Source organism: Gadus chalcogrammus, chromosome 7, assembly GCF_026213295.1.
Source record: "Gadus chalcogrammus isolate NIFS_2021 chromosome 7, NIFS_Gcha_1.0, whole genome shotgun sequence".
In the NCBI taxonomy this organism is placed as follows: Eukaryota; Metazoa; Chordata; class Actinopteri; order Gadiformes; family Gadidae; genus Gadus; species Gadus chalcogrammus.
The window spans coordinates 17,970,055-17,995,548 of record NC_079418.1 but is presented as its reverse complement, the minus strand read 5'-3'; the positions used below and the strand labels follow the sequence as shown (position 1 = coordinate 17,995,548).

Genomic DNA, 25,494 nt, shown 5'->3' with positions numbered 1-25,494 from the left:
CAGAGTTGAACCGGTTTTTAGGGGCCGGAGCCGGTTCTTTGGCGGTGTGAAACCAAAGCCCTGGCCCTAGCTCCGAACTGGCCCGGAACCGGCCCCGATTTTGCGGCGGTGTGAAAGGGGCACTAGTGTCATACAGTCTCTCCCCTGAGCTAGCTGCAACAGCCTGAACTGTGTAATCTAAGATTTAAACAGTAAACAATAAGTACTACACTTAACCTCCTGACTCCAGACTCAGTTATAAAACAGAAAATTCAGCATGTATTATTTATGAAACTGCAAAGTAAACAGAAATTGCGCAATTCCACCAGAGGGTGGAGATGCTACCGAATCACTACCGTGACATCCGTAGTGATTCGGTTCAATGCGAAAACATGTATCGGTACACCCCTATTGGGAATCAGAGCTGATCTCAACATTCCTGACACCTGTCTGCCATGAAGAACATGTCAATAATTCTACTACAACCTGTATAATTAGTCCTTGTTTTTTTAGCAGCAGAGTACATTCTCAGTTGATCCAGGTCGTTTATTTGCTTGCTTTATATGCATTATGTATTACTAACCTACAGCAGGCATGCCTCCACCAATATCCTCTTCATCCTTGATTAAAATGGTGTCTGGGGTCTGTGGCTTTTCACATAAAGAAGGAAACACACACAAGACATATTCTTTCATTAGCACAGAATAGTTGTCAATACCCGCTAACGACACATTGAATCATAAAGGTGTGTGCTTTCTATGGGTGTGTGGTGGAGTTGTAGCAGAGGAAGCCTCTCTTCTGGATGGTGAATGAGAAGATGATTTCCAACCTGCCCAGTCAGCTCCTCGCGGCGGACCAGCTGCTCGCCGCGCTCCAGGCTCTTGACCACGCTGTGGTCTGCAGACAGCGAGTTCTTGGCGTCCCGTTCAGACGCGGTGAAGAGTGTGTCATGGCCGTCCAGCACCAGTGGGCCCTCCCCTTTTCCGTGGACGCTCAGGATCCTCAGCTGCTCGCTGTGACTGGACATGTGGGAGGAGCCAGGGGCGTAAAGACTCTCTGAGGTGGTGTCGCGCTGTGTGCGGCGGTCTCCAAAGTCATCGCAGTCTTCTGCAGAGGGGAAAAAATGACAGAAAGTGATTGTTTCTAAACATTATTTGCAGAAAAGGAGTCAATAAAGAAACTATTTAAATTGATGTAACACATAGAGGGTTCCAAATGTGTACTAGTGCAGACACAGATTCCCTCAACTCAAAGCTCAAGCACTTGAATAGGTGGAGGACACTGAACGAACACCAGCGCGAAATGATACGAGCATAACATGACATGCAAGACAAGCGTAATTAATCTATTTCGGCAATAACAAGCGACAACGTGTCATTCCCTGTAAGCTGATCAGCTAACATTTATAGGTTTTGAATGAATCGATGTTTGAGATTATGAACCAGCTCATGTGGCATCTGTCTGGAAACCATTTTCGGCTCTTGACTGTTTCCATCTTTGAAATGCAACTTCCAAGTTTGACTCGTGTTTCATCAAGGCCCTGGTCTTCATGCTTTTCAAAAGAGCACCAGGTAGAAACTAGCAGTCATCCTAGAATCCATGGGTGCTGTAACATGAGTGGAATTTCCAACCACCGCCTTGTGTTTCGGGCCGGATGACTGAGGAATACTTTACATCCAAGACCATTCAAAGAGCAGGAAATGGGACTAACGTCATTATTCATTGTTCATTTTGAATCATCAACTTTTCCCAATTACTTCAAATGAAACAACTAATAGTGACCCCTGAACCGTCTTGTTTTCCACCCATCACGGCCCGGGACACAACTCACCATCTCCCTGTGGTTTAGTCTGTGGTTTGCAAATGTTGGCTCGAGCCAGGGTAAAACGACTTGCTGCACAGGATGCATTTGATCTCGTTTGAATCCGCAAAGAAAACAGCGTACTCCTCATCACCGTCATCCTCATCCTCAGCGCTTGGTTTTCTTTCAGGCTCCGAGTTATTTGTAATCGAAGGGTAGCCGAGCCTTCCGAGAACAATTGGCTAATTTCAGATACGGCAGCTTTCGCAAGTACGTCCATTATGGACGAAAGCTGTTCTTCCAAAGTTGGGCCGCACGGCGACATGTTTATCAACATATACGTCTCCCCCTTTTAAAGATGTGGGGAGGTCATAAAGAGAAAACCCAGACGATCTGTTGTTTTCTATCCCCTGTTTTACCAATACTGTAGTTATATTGGGAATCAGAGCTGATCTGAGCATTCCTGACACCTGTCTGCTATGAAGAAGATGTAAATCATTCTACTATAAACTGTACAAGTAGTCCTTGTGTTTTAGCGGGGCTCTGGTCATAATGCACTTTCAAAAGAGGACCAGGCATTTAAAGGTTGGGTATGGGATTTGCGAAACGCCAGCAGATTTTGAAAATAAACAACTCAAATGGTCCTACCCCCTCTCCTTCAACGCTGACTCTGACTCCACCCATTCCAAGTACATGGACGAGCAATCATGCACGAGTGAACACTGATGCGCGAGAGCGAGTCATTAGCTAGTTAGCTAGCTCCAGTAGCTACCGCATGATAACAACAAACAGAAGCTTACTCTGGGTCACGAGCTTTGAGTACGTGCACGAAGGGGTCGCGCGGGGAGGGGGGAGTGCAGTGCGACCGTTTGATTGACGTATTTACTGTCCAATGCAACTCGGTGGCTCTGGAAATCATTGGCTGGAGTTTTTCGAGCCCTGCCCGTTCCACAGATGGTTGACTTGTTTAATTTTCATGTCAGTACTTCTAACACAGTGGCTGTAAGTGGGTTATGATAAGGATTTCAAGTAATTTTGCAAAAATGGCCAAAAAAGCGAATTCCATACCCAACCTTTAAGTGCAAGCATGATTAGTAGAAGTAACCACACAGAGATAACCATGGCAACCGGTCAAACAAATTTTATTCTTATGATCATTCTGCGCTCGCATCCGCCGTGTTGATGAACAAATAAACCCCCTATATGCAATGTGTATTACTAACCTACAGCGGGCATGCCTCCACCAATATCCTCTTCATCCTTGATTAAAAAGGTGTCTGGGGTCTGCTGCTTTCCACAGAAAGAAGGAAACACACACAAGACATAATCTTTCATAGCACAGAATAGTTGTCAATCCCCGTTAACGACACATTGAATCATAAAGGTGGGTGCTTTCTATGGGTGTGTGCTGGAGTTGTAGCAGAGGAAGCCTCTCTTCTGGATGGTGAATGAGAAGATGATTTCCAACCTGCCCAGTCAGCTCCTCGCGGGGGACCAGCTGCTCGCCATGCTCCAGGCTCTTGACCACGCTGTGTTCCGTGGACAGCGAGCTCAGAGCCTCCTGTTTGGACGCAGTGAAGAGGTCGTCATGGCTGTGCAGCGCCAGTGGGCCCTCCCCTTTTCCGTGGACGCTCAGGATCCTCAGCTCCTCGCTGTGACTGGACAGGTGGGAGGAGCCAGGGGCGTCCACATGCAGACCATCTGAGGGGGCGCCGCGCTGTGTGCTGCGGTCTCCAAAGTCATCGCAGTGTTCTGCAGAGAGGGGAAAAATTATAAAAAAGTAATTGTTTCGATACATTATTTGCACAAAAGGAGAAAATGTGCATTTGTACACTTGAACGAAACTATTTAGAAATATCGTCATGTAACATCGACACAGAGGGTATAATTGTGTACTGCAAACACAGATTCAGAGTTTGAGAGGGATGTCTCCTCCTACCAACTCTTCCCTGGAGCTCCCTCAAAGCCCAAGCGGGTGACCAGGTTGAGGACATTGATCGAACACCAGTGCAAAATCACATGTGCACAACATGACATACAAGACGGGCACACTTATTATAGTTTACAAAAACAAGCGACAACGTGTCATTGCCTGTAGGCTGATCAGCTAACATTTTTACGTTTTGAATTTAATGATGTTTGAGATTATTTGTTTATTCAACCTTTATTTAAGCAGGCAGAAATCACATTGAGGTATCTATTTTAGAAGTGAGCACTGGCCAAGGTAGCAGCACACAATTAACATAGGACAGACAAAGGTAATCAATAGGGACATAAAACAAAGTCAGAAATTAAAAACAGGCGCAGACCATTTGAATTGTTTGGTTGAGATACGACTTCAACAACTCAGTAAGTGAAATGAAAGCGGTACGTTTGAGTGATCTCTGAAGTCTTTCCAAATTCTGTCTCTATCAGTGGAACATGTTATTGAATATACCTACTCAAACGCAGATTATACTCCTGTCTATTGAATGTGAAAGACTAATTATGTGATAAGAATGATAAACCAGCTCACGTGGCATCTGTCTTGAAACCCTTCTGGGCTCCTGACTGTTTCCATTTTCGAAATCCAACTCCGAAATCTGACTCGTGTTTCACCAGGGCTATGGTCATGTTTTGCAAAAGAGCATCAGGCTTTTTAGCGCAGGCCGAATCTAGCAGTCAGCCTAGAATCTATGGGTGCTGTAAGATTTGTGGAATTTCCAACCGCCTTGTGCTTTAGGCCTGATGACGAGGATGAGGAATACATTACATCCAAGACCATTCAAAGAAAGGAAATGGGATTAACGTCATTATTAACTTGGAATCTTGATTATTAAAACTTTTTCCAATTGCTACAAATGTAGAAAGTAATAGTGCCCCTGGCCTGAACCGTCTTTTTTTCCACCCATCACAGCCGGGACACAACTCACCATTTCCCAGTGGTTTAGTCTGTGGTTTGCAGACGATGGCTCGAGCCAGGGCAAAATGTCTGGCTGCACACGATGCATTTGATCTCGTTTGAAGCCGCAAAGAAAATATCTTACACCTCATCACCTTCATCCTCCTCCTCAGCGCTTGGTTTTCTTTCATGCTCCGAGTTAATTGCAAGCGAATCGTAGCCGAGCCTTCCAAGAACAGTTGGCTAATCTCAGATACAGCACCTTTCGCAAGTACATCCATTATGGACGAAAGCTGTTCTTCCAAAGTTGGGCCGCATGGTGACATGTTTATTAACAAATGGATACTGTTGTGGATAAAAACCCACAATAGAATACAAAATATGAGCGGTCGAAAAGGACTTCCCTTTCCTATGGAGATGACCCGGAAGTGCTTAGAGTAAAGGTGTTTCGAATTCTAAAAATGCTTAGGAAGGGGCCTCAATGCTTTCTTTAACCCTCCTATAGCAAAAGTTCCTCATGAGCTTCCTTTGCGAAAGGAGATAGTGGTATCCCATAATTCTTTACGGCGGCAACATTGAAAGCAACATGCCACTGACGAAGCTTACCGACACTACCCGAAGACGCACGAGAGACGTGGTAAAGCAGAAGAGAAGAAAATACAATTGATAATAATGGATGCCAATTACAGAAACATAATTATTTTAATATAAATGAATTCATTTATTGCTGGTTAGTAAGTACGGTGGCGCATTGCAGTCACATCACAAAAAAAATCAGGTTATCTCGTAATTATGACATAAAGATCTCATAATTATGAGAAAATATCTCATAATTACGAGATGTTTATCTCGATATTACGAGAAAGTATCTCGTAATCACGAGATAATTATCTTGTAATTATTAGAAAGATAAAGATCTCGTAATTATGAGATACTTTTCTCGTAATTATGACATAAAGATCTCGTTGGGGCCTAATTATATTTTCTCATAATTACGAGATAACCAGATTTTTTTTTTTGTGATGTGAATGCAATGCGCCACCGTACCTTATTTTTCGATTTATGAATTTAAGACTTAAGACTTTTTAAGGATCCGTGGGAACCCTGTTATGGCACATAACACGTCGGACTCTCGTTTCTGGTATTTCCACAACGAGACTTGTAGTGGGCGTTATCTCAGTCATGTTTGAGAAGGAATTGGGGGAAAGGAACTTTGGCTTTGACTCCCTGAAGTACATGAACCACGACATGGAGGAGAAAGGGATTGTTGCCCGCAAATATCTCCTGCTTGAGCCCCTCTTCCCGCTGCCGAGGGACCACCGTGTCGGCGCTGCCCGCTGCAGGAGGCAGTGGTGCCTAAGCGCTGACCACTGCCGAGAAGGTGGTCCCTCGGCAGCGAGGCTCCAGCGTGAGACAACCGCGCTCAACAAACCCTTTCTTCTCCATGTCGTGGTTCAGTCTACTTCAGATTGATGTGGACGTGGAAGAACCAGAGGGTCAGAGAACCCAACGTACTCGTTTGTGATTCATAATATCTTCTGGAGGCCCAGCTTTTGGTCGTAATAATATATATTATTTGATAGATATCCATGTATAATATATTATTTAGATGTAGAGCTCCAGGACTCCCCCCGGAGCACCCGGAGTGTTCTAGAATATTTACAGAACACTGCCAAAGGCCATGTGCGCCTCGCCATTGCGATACATCCACTGTAATCGGAGCGCATGGAACCGTGGCAGCAAGCTGCTCAGGGCCACACCCCCACCCTCCACCTTGAACCACCTCTCTCCTCATTTGCATTAAAGCTACAGACACCGAAAGGGTGCGTTTGGGGAAAGCTCAATGTGCGACTCGCTCATAGTGGCAGTAATTCTGCACCACGGCTGAATTTCGAAAACGGCTTCAAATACTGCATTTGGGGCCCACTAATATCTATATTAAAGCATCCATAAAGTAGCATGCTATGGGACCTTTAAAAATATTATTTTATGAAACTTAAAATTATTCTGATAATATCCAAAATCATGCAACCGTTTCTGCTGGCAGCTACATTGAGCGTTGCAGGCATGACCTAATTATAATATACAATTGTATATTGTATATAGCCAATTGAAAGGGATTTCTATACATTCTCTTTGGACCTAGATATACCTCCTGTCCTCTCTAAATGAAAGGTGTTGTTATAGTTTGCATTGCAACTGTAGCCACCAAGTCTGATACTTTGGCCAATCTAGTGACTTTTTTGTTGTAGATTCCTTTAATCGTCTTGCAGCCAAGTCCACTTCACCCACAGTGTATTGCAATTCAACTTGGTCGCTCCTCTGGCCAATCCTAAAATCTACACGTTGGTCAATACCCCTCACCTTCACAAATAAATCAATTATTTACAACAATAAAAGAGTAAACGAAACGAACGAAAAGTTGGAAAGCGTCTATAATCATGAATAAAAAATAACTACAGCAGACAAATTTAAACAAAAACAGGATAGAGGTGTGAATTAAAAGGTCCCATTGCCCGTGTCAAAGCACCCCATTGCCTCTGTTCTTGAGCATGTGCCAACGCAAATTGCTAGGGTCACTGAGGCTGGCGTTGCGCCTTCAGGGCTTCTCCCCGGAGTGAGTCCTCTTGTGGACCTTCAGGATGTAACTACGACTGAAGCGCTTCACGCATTGGTCACACCTGTAGGGCTTCTCCCCGGGGTGAGTCCTCCTCATGTGGACTGTCAGGGCGGAGCTTTCCCTGAAGCGCTTCAGGCAATAGTCACAACTGTAGGGCTTCTCCCCGGAGTGAATCCTCATGTGTCTCTTCAGGGCGGAGCTCTGACTGAAGCACTTCACGCATTGGTTACACCTGTAGGGCTTCTCCCCGGAGTGAGTCCTCATGTGGACCTTCAGGACGGAGCATTCCCTGAAGCGCTTCAGGCAATAGTCACAACTGTAGGGCTTCTCCCCGGAGTGAGTCCTCATGTGCCTCTTCAGTTGAAAGCTCCTACTGAAGCGCTTCAGGCATTGGTCACACCTGTAGGGCTCCTCCCCGGAGTGAGTCCTCATGTGTTCCTTCAGGATGTAACTACGACTGAAGCGCTTCACGCATTGGTCACACCTGTAGGGCTTCTCCCCGGGGTGAGTCCTCCTCATGTGGACTGTCAGGGCGGAGCTTTCCCTGAAGCGCTTCAGGCAATAGTCACAACTGTAGGGCTTCTCCCCGGAGTGAATCCTCATGTGTCTCTTCAGGGCGGAGCTCTGACTGAAGCACTTCACGCATTGGTTACACCTGTAGGGCTTCTCCCCGGAGTGAGTCCTCATGTGGACCGTCAGGTGGGAACTATTCCTGAAGCGCATCACGCATTGGTTACACCTGTAGGGCTTCTCCCCGGAGTGAGTCCTCATGTGGACCTTCAGGACGGAGCATTCCCTGAAGCGCTTCAGGCAATAGTCACAACTGTAGGGCTTCTCCCCGGAGTGAGTCCTCATGTGCCTCTTCAGTTGAAAGCTCCCACTGAAGCGCTTCAGGCATTGGTCACACCTGTAGGGCTCCTCCCCGGAGTGAGTCCTCATGTGTTCCTTCAGGTGAGAGCTCTTTGTGAAGCGCTTCACGCATTGATCACACCCGTACGGCTCCTCGCCGGTGTGGGTACGCCTGTGGATGACCATATTGGTTTCGTCGGGTAAACCCTCTCCAGACAACACACCGGGCCGGTCCTTGCCGCCGCCCCGATGCCGAGTCAGCTCCTCACGGTGGACCAGCTGCTCGCCGCGCTCCAGGCTCTTTCCCACGCTGTGTACCGCGGGCAGCGAGCTCAGAGCCTCCGGTTTGAACGCGCTGAAGAGGTTGTCATGGCCATCCCCCGTCAGTGGGCCCTTCCCATTTCCATAGACGCTCAGGAGCCGCAGCTCCCTGTTGTGACATGACATGTGGGAGGAGCCAGGGGCATCCACATGCAGATTATCCAAGGTGGCGCCGTGTTGTGTGCTGCAGTCTCCAAAGTCATCGCAGTATTCTACAGAGGGAAAGAATGACAGAATGTAGTTGCGTTAATTCATTATTTGCACAGTGTTTTTTGGTGTAAATGTAACACCTTATGTGCTGCTGTAAAAACCTACATTTGCATATTGTCAATTGTATTTATTTTTCTCTATAAACCCAATTCTCATGGGTTGGTTCGACCTGGAAAATAAAACCCTGTTTTCCAACAAAGACCTCTGGTCTTGTGTGTACTACTTGGGAGCTACACATAATGTTTTTAAGTTTCTTGAAGTTGGAATCATGGCGGAAGGAGGAGACGACAGCGCTCAAGACATCCATCAGCCTTCTAATAGGAATGTGCATTTCTGGTAAAAATTACTATTCAATATTCGAAAATCAAGACAGCCTCCCCCCCCCCACACACGCACGCAACTCGGATACACGCACACACAATGACAGAGAGAGAGGCTTTTATGATTTGTATGAAATCAATCTGTTTATTTCAACAACTGCCCGTCAACATTCAACATCAAAATTATTTCAACGTGGGCTTAGGCAGATAGGCCTACATGCGCCGAAGACAGATCGCTATTTATTTATTTATTTTACTGAACACAGCCTGCATGACGGTGAACTAGACGCGTCAAAAAAAGATTATTATTATTTATTTATTTTTACAAATATTTGTTACCAGCAGTCGTAGTTTTGATCAGCAGAGAAGTCGTTTTTTTTACCTTCCTTGACAGCGGTCATTATATGCTTAGCAACGGTGAATTATTAAAAAATTATTCACCACCAGAAGTTGTGACGGACCATGAAAGTGAACAGAGCGTTCAACAGCATTGAGAAGAGCCGTGTAATAAATAACTATAGTCATATTATATTATTGATATTCGACGATCGTTGCCCATCCCTACCTTCTAAGAGGACTAAGTCTGAAGTATGGGCATATTTTGGGTGTCTAAAAATACCGCGATAATACCGAAAACCGGGATAATTTTGGCCACAATAACCGTGAGGTTAAATTTTCATACCGTTACATCCCTAGACACAACCCATGGTATCTGTTTTCCTATCACCTGTTTTAACAAAACTGTAGTTATGTTGGGAATAATATTATTAGGGATGTAACGGCACAATGAAGTCACAGATCGGTTCATACCTCGGTTCAGACATCACAGTTCGGTACGAGTTCCGTACAATGAAGGGGAAAGAAAAAACAAAAATGCAGAAGGCAATTCTTTTTTATTGTCTCAGGTTGTACCACCTAGTGTCATACAGTCTCTCCCCTGAGCTAGCTGCAACAGCCTGAACTGTGTAATCTAAGATTTAAACAGTAAACAATAAGTACTACACTTCACCTCCAGACTCCAGACTCAGTTATAAAACAGAAAATTCTACATGTCTTATTTATGAAACTGCAAAGTAAACAGAAATTGCGCATTTCCACCAGAGGGTGGAAATGCTACCGAATCACTACCGTGACATCCGTAGTGATTCGGTTCAATACGAAAACATGTATCGGTCGGTACACCCCTATTGGGAATCAGAGCTGATCTCAACATTCCTGACACCTGGCCATGAAGAAGATGTCAATAATTCTACTATAACCTGTATAATTAGTCCTTGTTTTTTTAGCAGCAGAGTACATTCTCAGTTGATCCAGGGCGTTTTCTTGCTTGCTTTATATGCAATATGTATTACTAACCTACAGCAGGCATGCCTCCACCAATAACCTCTTCATCCTTGATTAAAATGGTGTCTGGGGTCTGCTGCTTTCCACATAAAGGAAACACACAAGACATATTCTTTCATTAGCACAGAATAGTTGTCAATCCCCTCTAACGACACATTGAATCATAAAGGTGTGTGCTTTCTATGGGTGTGTGGTGGAGTTTTAGCAGAGCTCTTTTGGATGGTGAATGAGAAGATGATATCCAACCTGCACAGTAAGCTCCTCACGGTGGACCAGCTGCTCGCCGCGCTCCAGGCTCTTGACCACATTGAGGTCTACAGACAGTGAGTTCAAGGCCTCCCGTCTGGATGCGGTGAAGAGTGTGTCATGGCCGTCCAGCACCAGTGGGCCCTCCACTTTTCCGTGGACGCTCAGGATCCTCAGCTTCTCGCTGTGACTGGAGATGTGGGAGGAGCCAGGGGCGTAAAGACTCTCTGAGGTGGTGTCGCGCTGTGTGCGGCGGTCTCCAAAGTCATCGCAGTCTTCTGCAGAGGGGAAAAAATGACAGAAAGTGATTGTTTCGAAACATTATTTGCAGAAAAGGAGTCAATAAAGAAACTATTTAAATGTATGTGACACACAGAGGGTTCAAAATGTGCACTAGTGCAGACACAGATTCCCTCAACTCAAAGCTCAAGCGGTTGACCAGGTGGAGGACACTGAATGAACACCAGCGCAAAATGATACGAGCATAGACATGACATGCAGGACAAGCGTAATTCATCTATTTTGGCAATAACAAGCGACAACGTGTCATTCCCTGTAAGCTGATCAGCTAACATTTATAGGTTTTGAATGAATCGATGTTTGAGATTATGAACCAGCTCATGTGGCATCTGTCTGGAAACCATTCTCGGCTCTTGACTGTTTCCATCTTTGAAATGCAACTTCCAAGTTTGACTCGTGTTTCATCAAGGCCCTGGTCTTCATGCTTTTCAAAAGAGCACCAGGTAGAAACTAGCAGTCAGCCTAGAATCCATGTGTGCTGTAACATGAGTGGAATTTCCAACCGCCTTGTGTTTCGGGCCGGATGACTGAGGAATATTTTGCATCCAAGACCATTCAAAGAGCAGGAAATGGGACTAACGTCATTATTCATTGTTAATTTTGAATCATCAACTTTTCCCAATTACTTCAAATGTAGCAACTAATAGTGACCCCTGAACCGTCTTGTTTTCCACCCATCACGGCCCGGGACACAACTCACCATCTCCCTGTGGTTTAGTCTGTGGTTTGCAAATGTTGGCTCGAGCCAGGGTAAAACGACTTGCCGCACAGGATGCATTTGATCTCGTTTGAATCCGCAAAGAAAACAGCGTACTCCTCATCACCGTCATCCTCATCCTCAGCGCTTGGTTTTCTTTCAGGCTCCGAGTTATTTGTAATCGAAGGGTAGCAGAGCCTTCCGAGAACAGTTGGCTAATTTCAGATACGGCAGCTTTCGCAAGTACGTCCATTATGGACGAAAGCTGTTCTTCCAAAGAAGGGCCGCACGGCGACATGTTTATCAACATATTTTACCCTGTTGTGGATAAAAAATAATAAAATCGAATACTGTAACAAAATACGAGAGGTCGAGAAGGACTAGGTTTGAAAGATTAAGGCTTTATTACCACTTGCATAAGCAAACAACAAAACCTGAAATGGTTTGCAAACTCCCAGGCGCAGGATTCTTCTTCCCGGGAACAGTCTGGAACAGAGCTATAGAGCTATAATCGTGAATAAAAAATAACTATAACAGACAAATCTAAACAAAAACAGGTTAGAGGTGTGAATTAAAATGTCCCATTGCCTGTGTCAAAGCACCCCATTGCCTCTGTGCTTGATCATGTGCCAACGCAAATTGCTAGGGTCACTGAGGCTGGCGTTGCACCTTCAGAGCTTCTCCCCGGAGTGAGTCCTCTTGTGTCTCTTCAGGGCGGAACACTGATTGAAGCGCTTCACACATTGGTCACACCTATAAGGCTTCTGCCCGGAGTGTATCCTCATGTGGACATTCAGGTGGGTACTCTGATTGAAACTAGTCCCACATTGGTTACACCTGTAGGGCTTCTCCCCGGAGTGAGTCCTCATGTGGACCGTCAGGTTTGAACTCAAACTGAAGCGCTTCACGCATTGGTTACACCTGTAGGGCTTCTCCCCGGAGTGAGTCCTCATGTGTCTCTTCAGGGCGGAGCTCTGACTGAAGCGCTTCACGCATTGGTTACACCTGTAGGGCTTCTCCCCGGAGTGAGTCCTCATGTGGACCGTCAGGTTGGAACTCGTACTGAAGCGCCTCACGCATTGGTTACACCTGTAGGGCTTCTCCCCGGAGTGAGTTCTCATGTGGATCTTCAGGTGAGAGCTCGAAATGAAGTGCTTCATGCATTGGTCACACCAGTAGGGCTTCTCCTCGGAGTGAGTCCTCATGTGGACCTTCAGGTTGGAGCTCCTCATAAAGCGCTTCACGCATTGGTTGCACCTGTAGGGCTGCTCCCTGGAGTGAGTCTTCATGTGCCTCTTCAGGTGAGAGCTCCTATAGTAGCACTTCACGCATTGATCACACCTGTAGGGCTTCTCCCCGGAGTGAGTCCTCCTCATGTGGCTCTTCAGGCTGTCTTTCAGTTTGAAGCGCTCCGTGCACTGGTCGCACCCGTACGGCTTCTCGCCGGCGTGGGTACGCCTGTGGATGACCATATTGTTTTTTTCGGGAAAACACTCGCCAGACAACACAGCGGGCCGGTCCTTGCCGCGGCCCCGATGCCCAGTCAGCTCCTCACTGTGGACCAGCTGCTCGCCGCGCTCCAGGCTCTTTGCCACGCTGTGTTCCGCAGACAGCGAGCTCAGAGTCTCCAGTTTGAACACGGTGAAGAGGTTGTCATGGCCGTCCACTGCTAGTGGGTACTCCCCTTTTCCGTGGACACTCAGGATCCGCAGCTCCTCGCTGTTACTGGACATGTGGGAGGAGCCAGGGGCGTCCACATGCAGACTATCCAAGGTGGCGCCGTGTTGTGTGCTGCAGTCTCCAAACTCATCGCAGTTTTCTGCAGAGGGAATAAAGGCAGGAAGTAATTGTACTAAATTAATAATTTGCACAAAGGGATACAGTATGTATCCATTTGAAACGTAGCACCGCTACGTCTCCCCCTTTTAAAGATGTGGGGAGGTCATGAAGACAAAACCCAGACAATCTTTTGTTTTCTATCCCCTGTTTTACCAATACTGTAGTTATATTGGGAATCAGAGCTGATCTGAGCACCTGTCTGCTATGAAGAAGATGTAAATCATTCTACTATAAACTGTACAAGTAGTCCTTGTGTTTCAGCGGGGCTCTGGTCATAATGCAATTTCAAAAGAGGACCAGGCATTTAAAGGTTGGGTATGGGATTTGCGAAACGCCAGCAGATTTTGAAAATAAACAACTCAAATGGTCCTACCTCCTCTCCTTCAACGCTGACTCTGACTCCACCCATTCCAAGTACATGGACGAGCAATCATGCACGAGTGAACACAGATGCGCGAGAGCGAGCCATTAGCTAGTTAGCTAGCTCCAGTAGCTACCGCAGGATAACAACAAACAGAAGCTTGCTCTGGGTCACGAGCTTTGAGTACGTGCACGAAGGGGTCGCGCGGGGAGGGGGGAGTGCAGTGCGACCGTTTGATTGACGTACTTACTGTCCAATGCAGCTCGGTGGCTCTGGAAATCATTGGCTGGAGTTTTTCGAGCCCTGCCCGTTCCACAGATGATTGACTCGTTTAATTTTCATGTCAGTACTTCTAACTCAGTGGCTGTAAGTGGGTTATGATAAGGATTTCAAGTAATTTTGCAAAAATGGCCAAAAAAGCGAATTCCATACCCAACCTTTAAGTGCAAGCATGATTAGTAGAAGTAACCACACAGAGATAACCATGGCAACCGGTCAAACAAATTTTATTCTTATGATCATTCTGCGCTCGCATCCGCCGTGTTGATGAACAAATAAACCCCCTATATGCAATGTGTATTACTAACCTACAGCGGGCATGCCTCCACCAATATCCTCTTCATCCTTGGCTAAAATGGTGTCTGGGGTCTGCTGCTTTCCACAGAAAGAAGGAAACACACACAAGACATAATCTTTCATTAGCACAAAATAGTTGTCAATCCCCGCTAACGACACATTGCATCATAAAGGTGTGTGCTTTCTATGGGTGTGTGGTGGAGTTGTAGCAGAAGAGGCCTCTCTTTTGGATGGTGAATGAGAAGATGATTTCCAACCTGCCCAGTCAGCTCCTCACGGTGGACCAGCTGCTCGCCGCGCTCCAGGCTCTTGACCACGCCGTGTTCCGTGGACAGCGAGCTCAGAGCCTCTGGTTCGGACGCAGTGAAGAGGGTGTCATGGCCGTCCAGCGCCAGTGGGCCCTCCCCTTTTCCGTGGACGCTCAGGATCCGCAGCTCCTCGCTGTTACTGGACAGGTGGGAGGAGCCAGGGGCGTCCACATGCAGACTATCTGAGGGGGCGCCGCGCTGTGTGCTGCGGTCTCCACAGTCATCGCAGTCTTCTGCAGTGGGAATAAAAGGCAGAAAGTAATTGTACTAATTGTACTAAATTAATAATTTGCACAAAGGGATACAGTATGTATCCATTTGAGACGTAGCACCGCTACGTCTCCCCCTTTTAAAGATGTGGGGAGGTCATGAAGACAAAACCCAGACGATCTGTTGTTCTCCATCCCCTGTTTTACCAATACTGTAGTTATATTGGGAATCAGAGCTGATCTGAGCATTCCTGACATCTGTCTGCCATGAAGAAGATGTAAATCATTCTACTATAAACTGCACAAGTAGTCCTTGTGTTTGAGCAGGGCTCTGGTCATAATGCACTTTCAAAAGAGGACCAGGCTTTTAAGTGAAAGCATAATTAGTAGAAGTAACCACACGGAGATAACCATGGCAACCGGTCAAACAAATGTCCTTTTTACGATTATTCTGCGCTCGCATCCGCCGTGTTGATGAACAAATAAACCCCCTAAATGCAATGTGTATTACTAACCTACAGCGGGCATGCCTCCACCAATATCCTCTTCATCCTTGGTTAAAATGGTGTCTGGGGTCTGCTGCTTTCCACAGAAAGAAGGAAACACACACAAGACATAATCTTTCATTAGCACAAAATAGTTGTCAATCCCCGCTAACAACACATTGCATCATAAAGGTGTGTGCTTTCTATGGGTGTGTGTTGGAGTTGTAGCAGAGGAAGCCTCTCTTCTGGATGTTGAATGAGAAGATGATTTCTAACCTGCCCAGTAAGCTCCTCGCGGCGGACCAGCTGCTCGCCGCGCTCCAGGCTCTTGACCACGCTGTGTACCGCGGGCAGCGAGCTCAGAGCCTCCGGTTTGAACGCGGTGAAGAGGTTGTCATGGCCATCCCCCGTCAGTGGGCCCTCCCCATTTCCATAGACGCTCAGGATCCGCAGCTCCCTGTTGTGACTTGACATGTGGGAGGAGCCAGGGGCGTCCACATGCAGATGATCCAAGGTGGCGCCGTGTTGTGTGCTGCAGTCTCCAAAGTCATCGCAGTATTCTACAGAGGGAAAGAATGACAGAATGTAATTGTGTTAATTCATTATTTGCAGTGTTTTTTGGTGTAAATGTAACACCTGATGTGTTGTTGTAAAAACCTACATTTGCATATTGTCAATTGTATTTATTCATTTTAATTATTTTTCTCTATAAACCCAATTCTCACGGGTTGGTTCGACCTGGAAAATAAAACCCTGTTTTCGAACAAAGACCTCTGGCCTCGTGTGCACTACTTGGGAGCTACACATAATGTTTTTAAGTTTCTTGAAGTTGGAATCATGGCGGAAGGAGGAGACGACAGCGCTCAAGACATCCATCAGCCTACTAATAGGAATTTGCATTTCTGGCAGAATTACTATTCAATATTCGAAAATCAAGACCCCCCCCCCCCCCCACACACACGCCCGCAACTCGGATACACACACACACAATGACAGAGAGAGGCTTTTATGATTTGTATGAAATCAATCTGTTTATTTCAACAACTGCCCGTCAACATTCAACATCAAAATTATTTCAACGTGGGCTTAGGCAGATAGGCCTACATGCGCCGAAAACAGATTGCTATTTATTTATTTATTTATTTTACTGAACACAGCCAGCATGACGGTGAACTTTTTTTTTTCCTACAATTTATTTGTTACCAGCAGTCGTAGTTTAGATCAGCAGAGAAGTCGTTTTTTTTACCTTCCTTGACAGCGGTCATTATATGCTTAGCAACGGTGAATTATTAAAAAATTATTCACCACCAGAAGTTGTGACGGCCCATGCAAGTGAACAGAGCGTTCAACAGCATTGAGAAGAGCCGTGTAATAAATAACTATAGTCCAGGTTTTCCCATACATAGACCATTGTGTGGCGCGGCGCCACAGAATCAACATCTAGCGCCACGAATTGATTCTGTCTTTTTTTTTTTTTTTTTTAATTAATTTTTTTTTTTTTTTTTTTTGATAACGCGATTTGGAAATCTCAAAATCGTTCCGTCCATTCATCTCTGCATAGCACTCGTTCTCCCTGTCATTCTTGTCAATCCAATTTCCTTGACAGCGGTAAGGTTTGGTGTGCATTAAAGTACAGACGGAGTGGACCAATTGCGAACTATTGCAGCTGCTCCAAGTTAAACCCCAAACTAATCGGAATAAGTATTTATAGCGGACTACACCACCTATTCTATTCCACATAGAATTCTATTCCGAACCGATTGAGGCGCATATATATACTTTTCTATTCCGATTGAGCTGTTCTTCCACATCTATCCAAATCAGATGTGCCGCATGTAAACGCGGAGTTACATGCACACTCACTGACGGCCGCGTCGCCGCGTCGCAGACGTCAGTGAGTGCACCGCTGCCCCGCCGCCGCCGAAAATTCTGAATGTCTTATTTATGAAACTGCAAAGTAAACAGAAATTGCGCATTTCCACCAGAGGGTGGAAATGCTACCGTGACATCCGTAGTGATTCGGTTCAATACGAAAACATGTATCGGTACACCCCTATTGGGAATCAGAGCTGATCTCAACATTCCTGACACCTGCCATGAAGAAGATGTCAATAATTCTACTATAACATGTATAATTAGTCCTTGTTTTTTTAGCAGCAGAGTACATTCTCAGTTGATCCAGGTCGTTTTCTTGCTTGCTTTATATGCAATATGTATTACTAACCTACAGCAGGCATGCCCCCACCAATAACCTCTTCATCCTTGATTAAAATGGTGTCTGGGGTCTGTTGCTTTTCACATAAAGAAGGAAACACACACAAGACATATTCTTTCATTAGCACAGAATAGTTGTCAATCCCCGCTAACGACACATTGAATCATAAAGGTGTGGGCTTTCTATGGGTATGTGTTGGAGTTGTAGCACAGGAAGCCTCTCTTTTGGATGGTGAATGAGAAGATGATATCCGATTCCAACCTGCATAGTCAGCTCCTCGCGGCGCACCAGCTGCTCGCCGCGCTCCAGGCTCTTGACCACGCTGTGGTCTGCAGACAGCGAGTTCAGGGCCTCCCGTTTGGACGCGGTGAAGAGTGTGTCATGGCCGACCAGCGCCAGTGGGCCCTCCCCTTTTCCGTGGACACTCAGCTCCTCGCTGTGACTGGACATGTGGGAGGAGCCAGGGGCGTAAAGACTCTCTGAGGTGGCGCCGCGCTGTGTGCTGCGGTCTCCAAAGACATCGCAGTGTTCTGAAGAGAGGGGGAAAAATGACAGAAAAGGATTGTTTCTAAACATTATTTGCAGAAAAGGAGACAATAAAGAAACTATTTAAATGTATGTAACACAGAGGGTTCAAAATGTGTACTAGAGCAGACACAGATTCCCTCAACTCAAAGCTCAAGCAGTTGACCAGGTGGAGGACACTGAACGAATACCAGCGCAAAATGATACGAGCATAACATGACATTCAAGACAAGCGTAATTAATCTATTCTGGCAATAACAAGCGACAACGTGTCATTCCCTGTAAACTGATCAGCTAACATTTATAGGTTTTGAATGAATCGATGTGGCATCTGTCTGGAAACCATTCTCGGCTCTTGACTGTTTCCATCTTTGAAATGCAACTTCCAAGTTTGACTCGTGTTTCATCAAGGCCTGGTCTTCATGCTTTTCAAAAGAGCTCCAGGTAGAAACTAGCAGTCAGCCTAGAATCCATGTGTGCTGTAACATGAGTGGAATTTCCAACCGCCTTGTGTTTCGGGCCGGATGACTGAGGAATACATTACATCCAAGACCATTCAAAGAGCAGGAAATGGGACTAATGTCATTATACATTGTTCATTTTGAATCATCAACTTTTCCCAATTACTTCAAATGTAACAACTAATAGTGACCCCTGAACCGTCTTGTTTTCCACCCATCACGGCCCGGGACACAACTCACCATCGCCCTGTGGTTTAGTCTGTGGTTTGCAGATGTTGTCTCGAGCCAGGGTAAAACGACTTGCCGCACACGATGCATTTGATCTCGTTTGAATCCTCAAAGAAAACAGCGTACTCCTCATCACCTTCATCCTCTTCCTCAGCGCTTGGTTTTCTTTCAGGCTCTGAGTTATTTGTAATCGAAGGGTAGCCGAGCCTTCCGAGAACAGTTGGCTAATTTCTGATACGGCAGCTTTCGCAAGTACGTCCATTATGGACGAAAGCTGTTCTTCAAAAGTTGGGCCGCCCGGTGACATGTTTATCAACATATTTTACCCTATTGTGGATAACAAAAAAAAAATTGAATACTGTAACAAGATACGAGAGGTCGAGAAGGACTAGGTTTGAAAGATTAAGGCTTATTACCACTTGCATTAGCTATCAACAAAAGCTGAAATGGTTTGCAAACTCCCGGGCGCAGGAATCTTCTTCTTCTTCTTCTTTTGAGTTTATTTGGCAGTTGGCAAACCAATATGGTGCATTACCGCCACCTACTGTTTGTTTTAGAGCTTCGATGGAGGTTATACGTTATAAACTATGCAAAAGAACAAAAGTAAATAAACAAAATCATATAGATAGAAAACAACAGATTAAATTATAATCTGTCAAATAAACCTGTTGCTTTTAGATAACTCAATACATGTTTCCATGCTGGTGGTCTCAGTGAGGAAAAGGAGAGTAAACCCTCTAAGGTCAAGCTTGTTTGACCCAAAGCTTTAACATTTTCAACAGCTCCCTTCTCTCCAAATTGTACGCTTCGCATTGTAGTAAAACATGCTCCACTGTTTCTCTTCCATTACATTTTGGGCAGACCCCTGTTTCATGTTTGCCTATGAGAGGCGGAACAGCTTCCTTACTTGAGTAAAAGTACAGATACCCCTTGCTAAATTTTACTCAAGTACAAGTAAAAGTATTACAGTCAGATGTCTACTTAAGTAAAAGTACTGAAGTACTTGTTTTTAAAAGTACTTGAGTATCAAGAGTACAAGAGTATGTTTTCTAAATATTGCATTACTACTGCCACAGTGCTTACATTTATGTATAGAAACGTCCTACATGGAGTTATGAAAAATGTTAACACCTTGGAGAATGTAAAAGGAATTGAAAGTAAAATCAAGTAATTTTCATCTTTATACCATGGCAATAGCACAATAGTATACTTAAGCTGGCAATAGATCACGCCAGGCTGTGGTATGTGCTCATTATACCACTGTTAAGGGGCGTTGTCCACGCGCAGGGGCGTCATAGCAGTTATGTATATGCTCATTATACAACAGTTGGGAACCAATCAGATCGCTGGATTTAGGTCCCCCGTTGTATAAAGTATAACAGTATACTCAAGAACATAAAAACAATTGCTCAGCTTACATAAATATGCAATATCAGAAAAGAAAATTCAGCTAACAATTCTATGTATGTGTGAGTTTCTCCGTTTTTTTTATCAATCAAATCAACAATCGTCTCTCATCTAATTCTGACCATGGAGTTGGCTTTGGCGGAAAGCAAAGGTGATTGCTGATAGGCTGAAGGCTGTCCTAATCAGTTTTGGAGGGAATAACGTTTGAGAGGGAAACAACAAATTGAGGGTTTCCGTGATTTTTCTTTTCTCCTTTTATTTTTTATTTTTCAGAAGGAGTAACGGGTACTCACGGTTATGGATAGAAATGTAACGGAGTAAAGAGTACAATATTTGCCTCTCAAATGTACTTGAGTAAAGTCATGAGTACTCCCAAAAAATGATACTCGAGTAAAGTACAGATCCCTCAAAATTGTACTTAAGTACTGTACTCAAGTAAATGTACTCCGTTACTGTCCGGCTCTGCCTATGATGTTCATACTGTGGTTAAGACATGTGTGCCCTATGCGTAGTCTTGTGATGATAACCTCACATCTTCGGTTCCAGCAGCCCTGTCTCCTTGTTAACACCTGCCTCTGGATTCTATGCAGGAACCGACCCTTATTTTCCCTATCCCATTGTTCTTGCCACACCTTGTTGATTTCTGATTTAATTATTGTTTTAACTTCAGATTTACTTAATGGAACACCCGGCTGCATATCCTGTTTCAGTGCCTTTTTTGCCAACATGTCGACAACCTCATTGCCTTCTACTGCAGCATGGGATGGGACCCATAAAAAGCCCACCGTTATTTGCATTCTTTCTATTTTAATCAAACTCTGAAGAACCTCATAAACTAGATCAGGCCTACAGGTAGATTTGCCATTTTAAATGCTGATTAGAGCTGCCATTGAGTCTGAGCAAATGATGCATCTACTTGACCTTCCCTCTTCTATCCCCAGAGAGCCAATAAAATGGCTAACAGCTCCACTGTGAATACTGCTAAATGATCTGACGTTCTTTTGATAATTGATACATTAAACTGTGGTATGTGTACTGCTGCCCCTGTCCTACCTGTGTCTGGATCTTTTGACCCGTCTGTAAAAATTTGAATTGACCCGTTATACTTATCACTTATATACTGTTGAATCAAACTATTCATCCCTCCAAATTCATTACATTGTTTTGATTTCTTAATACAGGAATCTTCTTCCCGGGAAAAGTCTGGACGTCATGGACCTATAGAGTGGCGAAGTCACGCCCTTTCCGGTAGAGTCTAAAAATATGAATGGGTTTCAATTGAGAGAAAGTAATTATCCTCTGATCCCAGTCTTTATATGCCCCGGATTACACATATGATGTTTGTGGATTTAAACTTTAATTTTTCATGTCAAGAGTTTGATTGTTTATTGTGTAATTGTTCAGTTAAAGGCTGTAGAGAAAAAAAACGGAGAAAGACTATGTCTTGTATGTGCCGTCACGTCACGCTGGCGTGGACAAGACCGACAATCTCCCCATCGGCATTACTGAAAACTCTCCACATGCCCCAATTTATAATGGTTTTCACCTCTTCTGATGTTTTCATCCTCCCCTTGGAAAAAACCTAACATTATCAAAATTCTTCACGAAAATGTTTAGTTTTCTTTGGCTGAAAAATTATCGTTTAAATCCACGAACAATATGTGTAATCCGGAGCATATAAAGACTGGGACCAGAATATAATTACTTTCTCTCCATTGAAACCCATTCATATTTTTCGATTTTATAGGTCCCATGGGCTCTAACGTAAGGGAAAACCAGAGCCCAGTCACGCCCTAACCCTATGGGTTAGGGCAGGGATGGGCAACTTTCATGATAAAGAGGGCCACATTTTTCATCATAACCATCAGAGGGCCACATGACTGCACACTCAACTAAACGTGAGCTGAGAGAAGCTACACAATTTCGAATTTGGTAGATATGATTTCCTGCATTCTGGTGCATTTTGGGGATGGCCACTACCTAAAAAATCTTCCAGAATCATAACCTATGTACGGTATGTTAATTTAACCAACAATTCATTTCATGTTTTGCATGCTCAAACAGCCACATGAATGGTTAGTATTGTTATCAGTGCAAAGGGCTCACATATATCATCATTCAATGATGTCACAAAGCTGAAAAACAGTGGCCCAACATTAAGTGCAACAACTCAATGAACTCAAACCCAACAAGCATGATATTCATTGCAGTTGTAGTAGTTGTAGTGGCGACTTATGTGGATATCTTTAATGACTGATATCCTTTCTAAGCAAACTAGACTCATGGGTTTGCCTTTGAATTCTATGAATTCTTCTCATCTTTCTTGACCGAGTTTTCTGTAACTCGATCAATTATAAAAAATAAAAAAAATAATAATAATAATCTTTTTTTTTTTAAATTATGTGCGGGCCTGACTGAGTGAGGATGCCCGCGGGCCGCATGCCCGATGCCGCCAGTTGCCCATCCCTGGTCTAAATGGAGTAAACAATGTAAACCTGCACACCATTTAAAAAAAAAAGTTGGAAACAAATAAATGGAAGAGTTAAACTAATAGACAATGCGACAAAGTTTGAATACATTTGATTGGCTTTCAATTGGATCGAGTTCCGCTATACATTGCATAAACGGGTCCGCTTGTAAACATATTGCAAAATAAAAGAAATGCAGATAAATATATGATATATTTAAATGTGGTGTCATTCTTATTAAAGATCCCATGTCATGAAAATTTCACTTTGAGGTTTTCTAACATTAATATGAGATCCCCTAGCCTACCTATGCTCCCCCAGTAGCTAGAAATTTTGTTGGGTGTAAAACGACCACTAGGCATTCTGCTCCGCCATTGAAAAAACGAAGGTCAGACGTGCCGTTTTGGAATTTTCCCGGTGTGTCATAAGGGGAGATGCAACCTCTCCTTTCTCTGCCTCGCCAGCCCAGAAAATTTAGCCTGCCAATGAGCTACGCCCGTGAGAGCGCCGTGTGTGTGTGTGTGTGTGTGTGTGTGTGTGTGTGTGTGTGTGTGTGTGTGTGTGTGTGTGTGTGTGTGTGTGTGTGTGATTACACATACTGTAACGAAAGTATGGTACACTTCTTTGTTATTTGGATAACCGGTCTGCTGTTGGTGTTGGTTCCTACAGCTTAATGAAAGTTAAATTTAAGACTTTTTTAATGCCACTTGAAAGGAAATTTAAGACCAACGACACAAACACTAGTGGAAAAATGTATTTGAACATATTTCCACTATCAGTAGGCTTTTTGGACAGAAACAAAAATGACCTCTTGCGCACCTGAACGACGTGCATCTGAGTCACGGCCGCAAAACAAATGTTTTGTTGGTTCCGCTCTCGTGATTGCGCAACATTACTGCTATTCATTTATATTAGGGCTGTAACGATAGACCAACTCACGATTCGGTTTGTATCACGATTTTTGACCCACGGTTCGATACATCCCACGATTTTTTTAAATTTAAAAAGCATTTTATTTCAACAACACTTGTATAACAATTAACTTGATGCCACATTTAATAACAAATAATTTGGAACACTGAACAGATTTGAACAGAAAGAATACTATTAAAGTATAGCTAAATTAATAAATAAATAACCAAAGATTGTAGTTGGAGCAAAAACCCTCAACTAGTTTGGAGGTTTAGTCAAATATCCTATTGGCGCTTCTTATTAGGCTATGAAGCTTAAATAATGACCTAATCAGGCCGTATAGAATGAAAAATGTTTAATAGCCTAACTTTCAATAGATGGGAAAAAACATGAACATCTAACATGAACGTCGCAATAACGAGGCATAGTGTTACGAGTAGCGTATGTGTGTGCGCGAGAATGGTAGTGTGCGTATGTGTGTGTGTGTGAGTGACGTCAGCGAGTGAGTAGACGAGCAAGGAGAGCGAGGGGTAGCGTGTGTGTCTAGTGAAGAAGCGAACGAGTCCGGTAGAATAAAGTAACCATCCTGTCAATAATCGGTGGCCGCTTCATTCCGACAAGCAGACCAACTGCCGGTCAAATCACACAAAACAATATAATAGAGACAGGGGCAGGCAATTTTTTTTCGCGCTTGGCCCACTCTGGATAAATGTAGTTCATATCGCATATGAGGACTTCGCTGTGGAGAAATGAAATCCTCCGTAGCCACGGAGAGCGGTCATCACTGGGCATCTCGTCGCAAACTTATGGCATCGATAAGAGGGGGCGGTGTCAGCAGACTATTATTTAGACAAATTATTAGCAAATTTAAATCGGACAATTTGACCGGAGTTAGAAAGGGCGTATCGCGCTTCGGCCTTCTCAAACCGTGAGACAGGTTCTTGGCTTTGAGTGTCGCGATTTCGATACTCGTATCGTTACAGCCCTATTGTTTACTGTTTAAATCTTCGATGACACAGTTAAGGCTGTTGCAGCTAGCTCAGGGGAGAGACTGTAGGCCTATGACACTAGGTGGTACAACCTGAGACAATAAAAAAGAATTGCCTTCTGCATTATTGTTTTTTTCTTCCTTCACTTTCCCATGGCTTTGAGTGTCGCGATTTCGGTTTCGGTTTCAGCCCTAATTTATATATATACATTTTTTTAACTATTCTTTCTTTCTTCTTGAGACTAATTACAATCATAAAATCCTACTTACCATGTGTAAACATTTTTAAGACTTTTGAAAGATGGATTTAAGACTTTTTAATGAAATTTAAGGCCTTATTTTTTCGATTTATGAATTTAAGAATTTTTAAGACTTTAAGGATCCGCGGGAACCCTGTTATGGCATATAACACGTCGGACTCTCGTTTCTGGTATTTCCACAACGAGACTTGTAGTGGGCGTACATGAACCACGACATGGAGGAGAAAGGGATTGTTGCCCGCAAATATCCCCTGCTTGAGCCCCTCTTCCCGCTGCCGAGGGACCACCGTGTCGGCGCTGCCCGCTGCAGGAGGCAGTGGTGCCTAAGCGCTGACCACTGCCGAGAAGGTGGTCCCTCGGCAGCGAGGCTCCAGCGGGAGACAACCGCGCTCAACAAACCCTTTCTTCTCCATGTCGTGGTTCAGTCTACTTCAGATTGATGTGGACGTGGAAGAACCAGAGGGTCAGAGAACCCAACGTACTCGTTTGTGATTCATAATATCTATTGGAGGCCCAGCTTTTGGTCGTAATAATATATATTATTTGATCGATATCCATGTATAATATATTATTTAGATGTAGAGCTCCAGGACTCCCCCCGGAGCACCCGGAGTGTTCTAGAATATTTACAGAACACTGCCAAAGGCTATGTGCGCCTCGCCATTGCGATACATCCACTGTAAT

The 25,494-nt window shown here is 44.4% G+C and overlaps 1 protein-coding gene across 2 annotated transcripts in view; it reads right to left on the bottom strand.

Annotated features, from left to right (window-relative positions):
• Positions 1-25,494, bottom strand: part of LOC130385225 (zinc finger protein 431-like) — a 45,976-nt gene that overhangs the window by 10,737 nt on the left and 9,745 nt on the right. Inside the window, exons 6-12 of one of the 2 annotated variants that reach the window (XM_056593633.1) lie at positions 15,623-15,906; positions 15,377-15,440; positions 14,602-14,885; positions 14,356-14,419; positions 10,572-10,849; positions 10,338-10,401; positions 7,279-8,663 (exon numbers count right to left, since the gene is read on the bottom strand). In XM_056593633.1, coding sequence (XP_056449608.1) covers positions 7,279-8,663; positions 10,338-10,401; positions 10,572-10,849; positions 14,356-14,419; positions 14,602-14,885; positions 15,377-15,440; positions 15,623-15,906 — 2,423 coding nt within the window. Of the gene's footprint in view, positions 1-562; positions 630-808; positions 1,087-3,003; positions 3,068-3,248; positions 3,533-4,692; positions 5,333-7,278; positions 8,664-10,337; positions 10,402-10,571; positions 10,850-14,355; positions 14,420-14,601; positions 14,886-15,376; positions 15,441-15,622; positions 15,907-25,494 lie in introns of those variants that run through there. The other variant, XM_056593632.1, reaches the window with a different exon arrangement.